The sequence below is a fragment of the Chelonia mydas genome, chromosome 2 (genome assembly GCF_015237465.2).
Source record: "Chelonia mydas isolate rCheMyd1 chromosome 2, rCheMyd1.pri.v2, whole genome shotgun sequence".
In the NCBI taxonomy this organism is placed as follows: domain Eukaryota; kingdom Metazoa; phylum Chordata; order Testudines; family Cheloniidae; genus Chelonia; species Chelonia mydas.
The window spans coordinates 55673028-55685435 of NC_057850.1; the positions used below are offsets into that span (position 1 = coordinate 55673028).

General features: G+C 39.5%; 1 protein-coding gene across 28 annotated transcripts in view; it reads left to right on the forward strand.

Annotated features, from left to right (window-relative positions):
* The window catches only part of STAU2 (staufen double-stranded RNA binding protein 2), a 231633-nt gene that overhangs the window by 107897 nt on the left and 111328 nt on the right, over nucleotides 1-12408 (forward strand). For 26 of the 28 annotated variants that reach the window (XM_043539463.1, XM_043539469.1, XM_037892434.2 and 23 more), the window contains one exon: nucleotides 1727-2034. In XM_043539463.1, coding sequence (XP_043395398.1) covers nucleotides 1727-2034 — 308 coding nt within the window. Of the gene's footprint in view, nucleotides 1-1726; nucleotides 3321-12408 lie in introns of those variants that run through there. The other 2 variants (XM_043539479.1, XM_043539481.1) reach the window with 1 other exon arrangement.

A 12408-nucleotide genomic window follows, 5' to 3' on the forward strand; every position in this document is an offset into this window, starting at 1 on the left:
CCAGGCAGTCAGGTTTGAGGAATTGTAGCTTGCGGTGGCTCTGCACCTGCTCTTGTAGTGGCTCAGTGGGGGGAAGCCAGAATTTGGGGTCCAGTCCTAATTTTACTCATGCAAGTAGTTCTGTTAGTGGGGCTTGTGTGAGTCTCTATACTTGTGTGAATATGGTTTGCAAGGTAAGAGAGTTGAACCACACGTTATGTCTCCTCTTGTGAAATTAATCACTGCAGTTACGAAATTATTCACATTTTAACAATAATACTTCATGAAACCTTTTCATGCCTGTAATCAGCAATATTGGATTGTGGTCTAACCATATGAAGCTTATGAGTTAAAAGCCAAATTGAGTAAAGCAATTACAAGACACACCTATAACCAATTTGCTCAGACAGCAGTCTGAAAGTTCAGCAAGGAAGCATGTTCACCATGTATTTGAATTTCAGGATTTTAATTATAGCTGGTATTTCCGAATCTACTTCAGGCAGCAGACATCTTATTTAAAAAGTAGCATTTGTGCCACTGAGATTATGAAAACCCATTATAAGAAACTAGAAATCCAGTTTCGATTCTTCTTTAAGACTGTTCTGCAATCTTAAAATGACTTTCATATGCATTGCAAATGAAAAATAATCTGTAAACATTGAACGATCGCATTTTTCTTCTCATAGCTAAACTAGTTGCCGAACTGGTTTGCTATTGTAAAATGGACTCCCATACTGCCAGCTGTCACAAATGTCATATTTTAGGCAGTCTGACTGCTACTAATAGAAGGCTCCAATATGCTTGTTGTAATTTAATAAAATATTTTCATGTTCATTATTACTTCTTAAACTATCTTCAAAATGGATATCATTTATTTTTCAAAACATAGCTTGACTGTATAGTAAGATGGCTTAAATAAGCCCTGATCCGGAACACTCTTGCACACATGAGAATCTCAGTTGATTTCCTCAAGTGTGTAAAGTTATTCAGGTGTACATGTGTATGCAGGATTGGGACTTCATTGTCTAAAAATATTATTTAAAATACTGAAATATAGTTACCAAGAGCAATTATCCTTAACTGTATGTCTAATATTAGAGGTATTTCCATAACTGCACGTGAATAAATTCTTTGGGTCTCTAATACATAGCATAATTCCTGTGGTGTAAATGGTGTTCACACTGAGCAAAGAATACACCTTCTCAAGTACAAGTCAAAAAGATATTATTCTTTACAATATATACTGTGTCACAGATATCCATAATGCTTAAAATAAGAAGACTGTTTCCTTCACTGAAGGGTATGCGGCCTAAATAAGGCACGTTAGCACAGCAAATGATGACAACAGACAATGGTGTAGGGATGTGGGAAGGAAGAGGATTACAACCAAATAAAATTTGTCATATTTTGGGGTGTGGCTATGTCTTGTAAGTTCTGACATCTAAGTATCTCATTTGTGCATGCCAAATGGTCTGTGAATGCCAAATTTCAAGCGCAGTTTTAGAGGCCACATTTAGGATCTTTAAAAAAAAAAAAAAAAAAAAATCCTTCCCCTTAATGTCCTTTTAAAACCAGTTTTGGTTATAATCAGGTAGATTATGCATTCTGACTCGCAGTTACTACTGAAAAAGACCTATAAGTATACAGTTTGTTTTCAGGTGGGAAGCATCTAAACTGACAATGGTATAGTTGTCCATCTTTAACTCACTGCAAGTGTAATGAGAATGGTCTTTGCTTTCATTTTCAGCACCAAAGGGAATTCTCCATCTCTCACCTGATGTTTATCAAGAGATGGAAGCAAGCCGCAACAAAGCAGCCCCTGGCACTACTGGAAGCTATTTGTCATCCAAAGAAATGAGCCAGACTTCTAGCTCTTTCTTCAGCATATCTGCTACTACTAATAGTACAGCTACAATTGCCAGGGAACTCCTCATGAATGGAACATCCCCGACTGCTGAAGCCATAGGTCTAAAAGGAATATCTCCTGCTTCCCCCTGTTCTGCAGTGCAGCCTTCAAAACAGCTGGAGTATTTGGCAAGGATTCAAGGCTTTCAGGTATGGGAGGAGGAAAATGAAGCTCTTCAGCCAGAATCATAGCATTGCCATCTAGGATTTCCCTCTTGCCCTCTAGAGTATGACCACGCATGCCACCTATCTTGTAAAATTAGCAGGGGCTCTAAGAAAGTTTCTGGATCCAGGAGATTCCCCCTTACACAGAGGAGGAGAATGCATATTGTGTATGTCTGTAGTACAAGTATGGGGTGTGATTGCAGCTCAAGGAGACCTACCCAAGCTAGCTTTAATCTAGCTAGCTCACATACTGGAGCAGTGACGCTGTGGCAGCATGTGTTTCAGTGCAGGGCAGCTGTGTGAGTAATTACCCAGGGTTCTGGGTGGGCTTGTACAGTGCTGCCAGAGCTTCACTTTTCCAGGAGCCAAGCTAGCTAGCTAGCTTAGGAATGTCTGCTTGAGCTGCAGTCACACCCCGTGATTGCAGTATAGATATAACCTTAGCCCATCTTTCTCCCCATTTGTCCTCCTTTAACAATTATAAACGTAAAAGATGCTTTCCAGTTCCCTTGCACTGCTTTCTGGGTCTCCTACTCTCAGTGCGCTCCTTCTGTTCTGATACTGGATCCTCTCTTAGGACCTGGTCCAGCAAAGCACTTAAGCTCGTGCTTACTGTTAAGCATGTGAATAATGCCATTGATATCAGTGGGACTACTCACAAACATAAAGTTAAGCACTTGTTAAAGGCATTGCTGGATCAGGGGGCCCTTATGGTACTCCTTATAATTGGTGTTCTGCTTTCCTCTCTGCACATGCTACAAGTAGACTGAAGAATGAAGTACTGATTGAAAGGTATAACTTAACCGCGTGTCTGGTGTCAGAGCAGCATAGAGTGCTCTTGATGCCGTGCTCAGTACTGGTGAAAGAATAACATAGGATTTACCATACTGGATCAGTTAACTAGTCCATCAAGTCTGATGACCTGTCTCCAGCAGTGGATAATACCTTATACTTCATAGGCCAGTAAAAAGCCTCCGTAATGCACCTAGCCATTTGTGCAGTGCTACAAAATGGGGGAAGGAAGCTGCTTCCTGATCACACTCAGAAAAATGTATACATATGTGCAATAGTATATTTTAATGTGTTTCAACATTGCAGGGTAGGATTGGCTGTTAAAATTCCATCGTTTTACCGTCGTGGTTTTTTTCTCCTCAGACTTATAAATTTGTTTTGTTTGATAACTTTGTTTCATATGATCTAGCTCATGTAGTATGATCATGTATTATCTGCTTAAATTATGAAATTATGAAAATTAAAGGTTTCTATTAGAATTTTTTATGCCCATGATTGTTTTTTTTTTCAAGCCCATGTAATTTACAAAGTATGCAGTTGCTTGTAATGATTTCAACAGGACCGCTAAAATTGAAGGCATAGTGTCAGACACTGTGTTCCATAAATTGACATAGATTCATTGACTTCAACAGAGCTACACCGATTTGTACCGACTGGAACTGGCCCATTGTTCTTAATGAAGAAAACATGCACTCAGATTCTGAACAATCCTCAGTATATAGCTTTTGATTGATTAGTTTTTATTTCTTTTAATACAAGAAAAGGCAAAAATCTAAAACCCATTACAGTAGCATTACATTACTAATAAGAGTTAAATATCTTGAATTTCTCTCAGTTCCATTTGTCATCTGCATACAGTAGGAGCAGACAAATCCTGATGAAAGGAAATTCAATCCCCGACGTTTTCACTGCTTCCTTTCACATATTGTCAGACTGCTTGTGCCTGCTAGTAATAATTTATTTTCATATACCCAAAGCACAATTTATGGTACTATTTTCCCAAGCTACATATTGGTTCCTACTTAGCTATAGTATGTGGCTACTGTAAAATGATTATTTGCATTTATCCTGATTTTTCATTCTTTGATTCTAGATGATTGTGTTGAAATTGTAGTTTTTAAAGGGTCTTAACTTGAGCCAGACATATAATCCCTGCTTTATCATTACTTTTTACTTGTCCATAATACTGCACAACAATACACTAACTTTGGTAGAGAACCTATTTGATTTCCACATACCCTCTGTATATAAACTGGTGATTTTACATCATATCAGCATGCTTTTTTAATACCTTGGTTGAATTAATTTGGTATTGATGTGAAACTCTGTGCCACTGCTGGATCACTGAACTGAGGTGGAGCAGTGAACAGAATCTCTGTGGGAAATGGCTTAGTGGCCTGTCAGGTGCATATCACAGGTCTCTTCACCATTTCACTGTAGAAAGCTCTTTGTGTTTAAGAGTTTAAAAGCCTATTTCTTTACAGGTTAACTTTCTCAGGCATACTTACCAAGTAGAAAAATAGTACATTCACAAACAGGTAGCTTGTTTCATGTTTCCTGAATGCCCTGAAATGATTTTTGAACTGTTAGCATGCATGTGCATTCTAGTCCAGATAATAACAGTAGTTTTGTCTTTCATGATCAACATATACATTTTGTTCTGTTATAATGTATTTTTTTAAAAACAATAAATACTTGTCTGAAGTTTTATTATTGTAAATGTAAACAAAAATATTTGCCTATTGATTTTTTTATGATATTTCTTTCAACTTCTTTAGCTGAAGAGGGCACCTTTTGTTATGTGATTATTTAATTTAAATTCTTCTGAAGCAATTGTATATGACATCAGTCATGTTGTGTTACAAACTATTAATAGTTAAGAGCTATCGGGACCAATATGTGGAAAAGTGCTTAAAAAGTGTATTAAAATTTCTTGACTTATTATTCCAAAGAAATTTGTAAATGGTAGATATCAGCTCTCTCTCACCATAATACAGATGCTATCCATGGATACTTTCCAAGAATGGCAGAGTTCACATTACCATTCTTAGTGAAACCAAATACTTCACAAATAAGCCTTTACAAAGTCTGAATAAAGCATTCTTAGTACTTATTTTGTATGCAAATGATCTACAAGTTAATTATTTTGCAGACAATTGCTGAGAGATTATTTAAAGGAAAATTAAGCTTTGGTTAAAATAATTATTTTAAAATGACTGTCTTTTTATTCACTGCTTTGAACCTGGAATAGAGAAGTTAAAGCATATATTTGCTGACAGTTTAAGTGTAGTAAATTATTTCAAAGAGTTTGTTTAAATGGAAATCTCTAGAGCAACAGTTTACACATTAATGATGTAACCCTGTAGTTCTTACTAAGGCAAAACACTCAGTGGAGTTACTTGGAGTCCATCAGTTAATCCAGTGGGAGGTTTCCTGAAGTAAGGATGGTAGGGCTCAAGGTACCATAACTTTTGGCCCCATCCTGCAATCGCTGAGTGTCGACACAATGATGCACTTGTGTGGGGCCCTGTTGGCTTCAGTAGTACACGTGCATGCAGTGATCTCAGGATCAGGGCCTTGGGTACATTCATCGTTACATTATCATGGCTCTCTAATAGGAGTTTCTGTTTGAATTTGTCACTGATTGCAGTGTTTGCACAGTATAACTATTTTCCCACTTCTGTTTATTTATTAACTATTCCATTTTATACACTGATTTACTTAAAAATTGCATTGCTGGGCATTTTTCAAGTGATCCTCACCTCACCAAAATGTAGCATTTTGTGTGTCTCAATTATTTGTCTGTGTCTGATTTAGGTGCAAGTCCTGCAAAGACTTACACTTATGACAAACTTTACGCCCATGAGAAGTCCCATTGAACTCATTGAAGTCAATAGGACTACTCTTGGTGCACAAAGTTCAGCACTAGTGTAAGGATCATGGCCTTGGGTTGTAAGCAGAGATAGGCCCAACCAGAACTGACTGAAATCATGAAGTATATCCTAATAGTCCAAACTTTGTGGCGATTTGGATATGGCTATCAGTCCAGTCTTGTCTGGACCTAGGAATTGGATCTGATTGAAATATATGGTTTGGATTAGAAGTTCATATGTGGGGTTTTGTTCAGATCGGTCACTATTTTAAGATCCTTGGAATGGGGACCATGGATAAAATGTTCAAAAACACCTAAGTGCCATTTTCAAAAGTGACTTAGGCACTTAGAAGCCTAAGACTCATTGAGTTTCAAAGGAATTTAGGCACCTAAAGATGCAGATAGGCTCCTAGTTGGATTTCAAAAGCACCTAAGTAGGTTAAGTTCCCAGCTACTATTGATTTCCCTGGGAGTTAGACACCTAGCCTGCTTTGATATACCACTTTGAAAATTTTTGAAAATCAGGTCCTATTCACTTTTGAAAATGGGACTTAAGCTTCTAAGACACTTAGTTGCTTTTAAAAATTGTTTGTTTAACATTGAATTCACTACTTAGTAATAGTATCAGAGATAGGTAGCTAGTTCTAGTACTGTTATACTATTTAATAATGAAGGGGTTCAGGCCAGAAGTTCTTGTATAGGCAGATCTTCCAATGACTCGAATACCAGTAAGATTTGGCTTCACTGGGAGTTCTCATTGCATATAGACTGAGTCAGGCTTCAGCACTGAGCCCTAAGAAAATAACTTGAATGTTAAAACTGTAATCAACTGATTTCGTTGTGTGTCGGACCCTTGGTGTGCTTACTGCTTGTCTGACCAGTGACAGCATTTTCAGCAAGATCTGATCACCAGCTGAACAATCAGAAATATCCATTTTTATTCAAAAATTCTTTCCAAATGCAGTTCAGAGTCAAGAAATGTGTCTTTCTCTGTTAAATTTAAAAGCACTTAGCTGGATAGGTGCAACTTTCTATTCAGTATTTCTTATGTGCGTGACCAAGTGTCATTTGCTTTTTTAGTTTGGCAGAGCTCCCTGGAAATCTTAGCAGTAGCTGTGTCCTTCCTCCTAACTTAACTCTGGTGCTGCGTTTACCTCACTAGCACTCTAAACTGCACCTATCTCCTGTTTGGTAGATGGGACATTTTCTCTCCTCTGAGGTTAAAGTCAGTGGTAAGCTATGAATTGTTAAGGAAGGATGCACTAACAGGGTGCAAATTTCTTCTCCATCCAAGAGCAGTTGTTCCTTTGAGAGTTCACCAGTCTTTGCAGGGTACCCCACAACCTTTGCTTTGGGATGTATGGCCACTGGGAAGCATTCATGGACAGAGGACTGTTCTCTCAGAATGGACTTCACCTGAGTAGGGAGGGAAATAGACTTCTAGGATGGAGGCTGGCACAACTGATTAAAAGAGCTTTAAACTAGGAATTTGGGGGAGATGGTTGGGAGATGTCCAGGTAATCTCCACACCAGATTTTAACATTGAGAGGGCAGAAAACGAAGTAAGAAAGGATACAGCCATGGGTAGGAGAGTGGACATAAGGAGGAAGGGTAGTGTAGATACCAGTCTAATAGGTGATACTGACAGTAGAATGTCTGTGCCTAATAGGGTACAGAATGTGAGCGAAGCCAAACAGCAAAAATTAAGATGTTTATACACTAATGTGAGGAGCCTAGGTAACAAAATGGAGGAACTAGAGCTATTGGTGCAGGAAGTAAAACCAGATATTATAGGGATAACAGAAACATGGTGGAATAGTAGTCATGACTGGAGTACAGGTATTGAAGGGTATGTGCTGTTTAGGAAAGACAGAAATAAAGGCAAAGGTAGTGGAGTAGCATTGTATATCAATGATGAGGTAGACTTTAAAGAAATAAGTGATGGAATGGATAAAAGAGTCTGTCTGGGCAAAAATCACATTGGGAAAGAAAGCTACAAGAGCTTGTCCTTGGATAGTGCTTGGGGTGTGCTATAGACCACCAGGATCCAATTTGGATATGGATAGAGAACTCTTTAATGTTTTTAATGAAGTAAATTCTAATGGGAATTGTGTGATCATGGGAGACTTTCACTTCCCAGATATAGACTGGAGGACAAGTGCTAGTAATAATAATAGGGCTCAGATTTTCCTGGACGCGATAGCTGATGGATTCCTTCACCAAGTAGTTGCCGAACCAACAAGAGGAGATGCCATTTTAGATTTGGTTTTGGTGAGTAGTGAGGACCTCGTGGAAGAAACGGTTGTAGGGGACAACCTTGGTTCAAGCGATCATGAGCTACTTCAGTTCAAACTAAATGGAGGGATAAACAAAAATTGATCTGTGACTAGGGTTTTTTATTTCAAAAGGGCTAACTTCAAAAAATTCAGGAAATTAGTTAGGGAAGTGGATTGGACTGAAGAACTTGTGGATCTAAAGGTGGAGGAGGCCTGGAATTACTTCAAGTCAAGGTTGCAGAAACTATCAGAAGCCTGCATCCCAAGAAAGGGGAAAAAACTCATAGGCAGGAGTTGTAGACCTAGCTGGGTGAGCAAGCATCTCAGAGAGGTGATTAAGAAAAAGCAGAAAGCCGACAAGGAGTGGAAGATGGGAGGGATCAGCAAGGAAAGCTACCTTATTGAGGTCAGAACATGTAGGGATAAAGTGAGAAAGGCCAAAAGCCATATAGAGTTGGACCTTGCAAAGGGAATTAAAACCAATAGCAAAAGGCTCTATAGCCATATAAATAAGAAGAAAACATAGAAAGGAGAAGTGGGACCACTAAACACTGAGGATGGAGTGGAGGTTAAGGATAATTTAGGCATGACCCAATATCTAAACAAATACTTTGCCTCAGTCTTTAATGCGGCTAATGAGGAGCGTAGGGATAATGGTAGGATGACAAATGGGAACGAGGATATGGAGGTAGATATTACCACATCCGAGGTAGAAGTGAAACTCGAACAGCTTAATGGGACTAAATCGGGGGGCCCAGATAATCTTCATCCAAGAATATTAAAGGAAATGGCACATGAAATTGCAAGCCCATTAGCAAGAATTTTTAATGAATCTGTAAACTCAGGGGTTGTACTGTATGATTGGAGAATTGCTAACATAGTGCCTCTTTTTAAGAAAGGGAAAAAATGTGATCCGGGTAACTACAGGCCTATTAGTTTGACATTTGTAGTATGCAAGATCTTGGAAAAATTTTTGAAGGAGAAAGTAGTTAAGGGCATTAAGGTCAATGGTAATTGGGACAAAATACAACATGGTTTTACAAAAGGTAGATTGTGCCAAACCAGCCTGATCTCCTTTGAGAAGGTAACAGATTTTTTAGACAAAGGGAACGCAGTGGATCTAATTTACCTCGATTTCAGTAAGGCATTTGATACGGTTCCACGTGGGGAATTATTAGCTAAATTGGAAAAGATGGGGATCAATATGAAAATTGAAAGGTGGATAAGGAACTGGTAATACTGAACTGCAACGGGTCATACTGAAAGGTGAACTGTCAGGCTGGAAGGAGGTTACTAGTGGAGTTCGTCAGGGATCAGTTTTGGGACCAATTTTATTTAATCTTTTATTACTGACCTTGGCACAAAAAGTGGGAATATGCTAATAAAGTTTGCGGATGACACGAAGCTGGGAGGTATTGCCAATACAGAGAGGGACCGGGATCGTACAGGAAGCTCTGGATCACCGTGTAAACTGGAGTAATAGTAATAGGATGAAATTTAATACTGAAAAGTGCAAGGTCATGTATTTAGGGATTAATAACAAGAATTTTTGTTATAAACTGGGGATGCATCACTTGGAAGTAACAGAGGAGGAGAAGAACCTCGGAGTATTGGTTGATCACAGGATGACTATGAGCCGCCAATGTGATATGGCTGTGAAAAAAGCTAATGCGGTCTTGGGATGCATCAGGCAAGGTATTTCCAGTAGAGATAAGGAGGTGTTAGTACCGTTATACAAGGCACTGGTGAGACCTCATCTGGAATATTGTGTGCAGTTCTGGTCTCCCATGTTTAAGAAAGCTGAATTCAAACTGGAACAGGTACAGAGAAGGGCTACTAGGATGATCCGAGGAATGGAAAATCTGTCTTATGAAAGGAGACTCAATGAGCTTGGCTTGTTTAGCCTAACCAAAAGAAGGCTGAGGGGAGATATGATTGATCTCTATAATATATTAGAGGGATAAATACCAGGGAGGGAGAGGAACTATTTAAGCTCAGTACCAATGTGGACACAAGAACAAATGGATATAAACTGGCCATCAGGAAGTTTAGACTTGAAATTAGATGAAGGTTTCTAACCATCAGAGGAGTGAAGTTCTGGAATAGCCTCCCAAGGGGAGCAGTGGAGGCAAAAGACATATCTGGTTTCAAGACTAAGCTTGATAAGTTTATGGAGGGGATGGTATGATGGGATAGTCTGATTTTGGCAATTGATCTTTGACTATTAGCAGTAAATATGTCCAGTGGCCTGTGATGGGATGCTAGATAGGGTGGGATCTGAGTTACTACAGAGAATTCTTTCCTAGGTGTCTGGCTGGTGAGTCTTGCCCACATGCTCAGGGTTTAGCTGATCACCATATTTGGGGTCGGGAAGGAATTTTCCTCCAGAGCAGATTGGCAGAAGCCCTGGGGCTTTTCACCTTCCTCTGCAGCGTGGGGCATGGGTCACTTGCTGGAGGATTCTCTGCACCTTGAAGTCTTTAAATCACGATTTGAGGACTTCAGTAGCTCAGACATAGGTCAGGGGTTTGTTACAGGAGTGGGTGGGTGAGATTCTATGGCCTGCGTTGTGCAGGAGGTTAGACTAGACGATCATAATGGCCCCTTCTGACCTTAAAGTCTCTGATTCTATTCTAACCTCATCAAGATATTTGCTCTCTGATACCCTCTCATTCACATCAGCTTCTAGCTGAAAACCTAGGACCAGATCTTCAGCTGATGTAAATCATCATAGCTTTGTTGAAGTCAATGGAGTTACAGCAATTTACATCAGTTAAGGATCTGGCCACTACTACTGCATTTTGAAGTTATCCTTAAACTCATAATATCACAAAAATGTAGCAGTGATAAGTAGGAAGTAGGCATCAGTGAGATATTTACCAGGCATTTGGACACTGAAGAACAAAGTTCTCTGGGTTAGCTTTCAGACATACAGTTCTTACTGGGTGTGCTCGTTAGATTAGGGATAAAAACAACCAAGAAAATTACTGAGCATCTTCCAGTTACCCCAAATTCAAACAGCTGTAAGAGCAGAAATTAACAGAATGGTTCTTATGCTGCTGAACTGATCTGGTAGCATGCTGAAGAAATTCAATGTGTCATCTCATTCCGAACAGGATGTTCTTGCTGCATAGGAAGAATGGACAGAGCAGTAATGTCAACTGGGGTAGAAGATGAGGGAGTCCATCAAACAGGGCCCAGCAACAGCACACTCAGAAGAAGGCCCCCTGGCTTCCAGGCAGGAGATCATAGGGCATTTCCTGTCAGAGTGTTTGTTTCGGGTAGCTTACAGAATGCAAGCCGCACCTTTACATATCACCTTACAAATTGAGAGTTCCCATCCCTTCCACCTGCAGCTTCTGGAAGAGAGGGCATGGGAGTTTCGTCACTCTCTTGCCTACATTTCCATTCCTCTTTCCTGGCTGCTGGGAGCAGGAAGGCTTTACTCTTTCCTACTTGCACCCATCTGTTGGGGAAAAAACCTTTCTTCCTCCTCGCTGCTGTGTAGGAGGAAACATCTCATTCTCCCTCCAACTTGCTAGAAGGGAGGAAGACACTTCCCACTCTTGCCACAGCTGTTTTCTGTCTTCCTTACCCCACCATAACAAGCTTCTCCAATGCTGCTTACCACTTCCTCCAGCAGCCAGTCCAAAGCACTCTCAAGAAGCAGAATGAAATGATGGGTGAGACACATTTCTTTAAGGAGGTCTAGCCAAATACAAAGTTTGAAGAAATTTGAATTTTAGCCATTTTTCAGTTGCTGTGATCCACTGGTCATTTGGTTGGGGAGGGTGGTAAACTGAAAAAAATATTTTTCCATTCTCCCCAGAGAACAATCAAAAAGGGTTGGTAGATTTTCCTCAGAATTTCCTTTAAAAAAACTTTCAGCTAAGACAAACTTGCAAAGTTTCAGCCTGAAAAAAATGGTTGAGAAAAATTAAGAACTTATGGAAACGGGAGGTTATAACAGAAACCTGGATGTAACTTTCATTGTAGCTTTAGTTGTTAATAATTATAATTGCACATATGTTCAAAGTTTCCATGGAAAGGGGAGAAGTCCTAAAGAATTATTTCTTGGGGAAAGTCTGGCTGATGCTGATCATGGGGAATGGAACCAAATGACCAAATCTAGAACATAAAACCAAATGATACGGTTCTCGACTCCAATCCTTTAACGGCAGAAACATTTGTAGCTATTATTGGCGTGGAAACTGGACCCCTACCAAATGTTCCAGTACTGGAACAATACAAAAGTCTCTTAGCCAGTTTGAGTGGAAAAGCATAAACAATACATAAAGGAAAGGAGGTTGTGGAAATTATAACCCCAGGCTTCCTGGCATTGTTAATGTAAAATGCATTGGAAGACTGCATTAGCAAACATCTTTCAAAAATATATTTTGAAAAAGGTCTTGCCTCCAG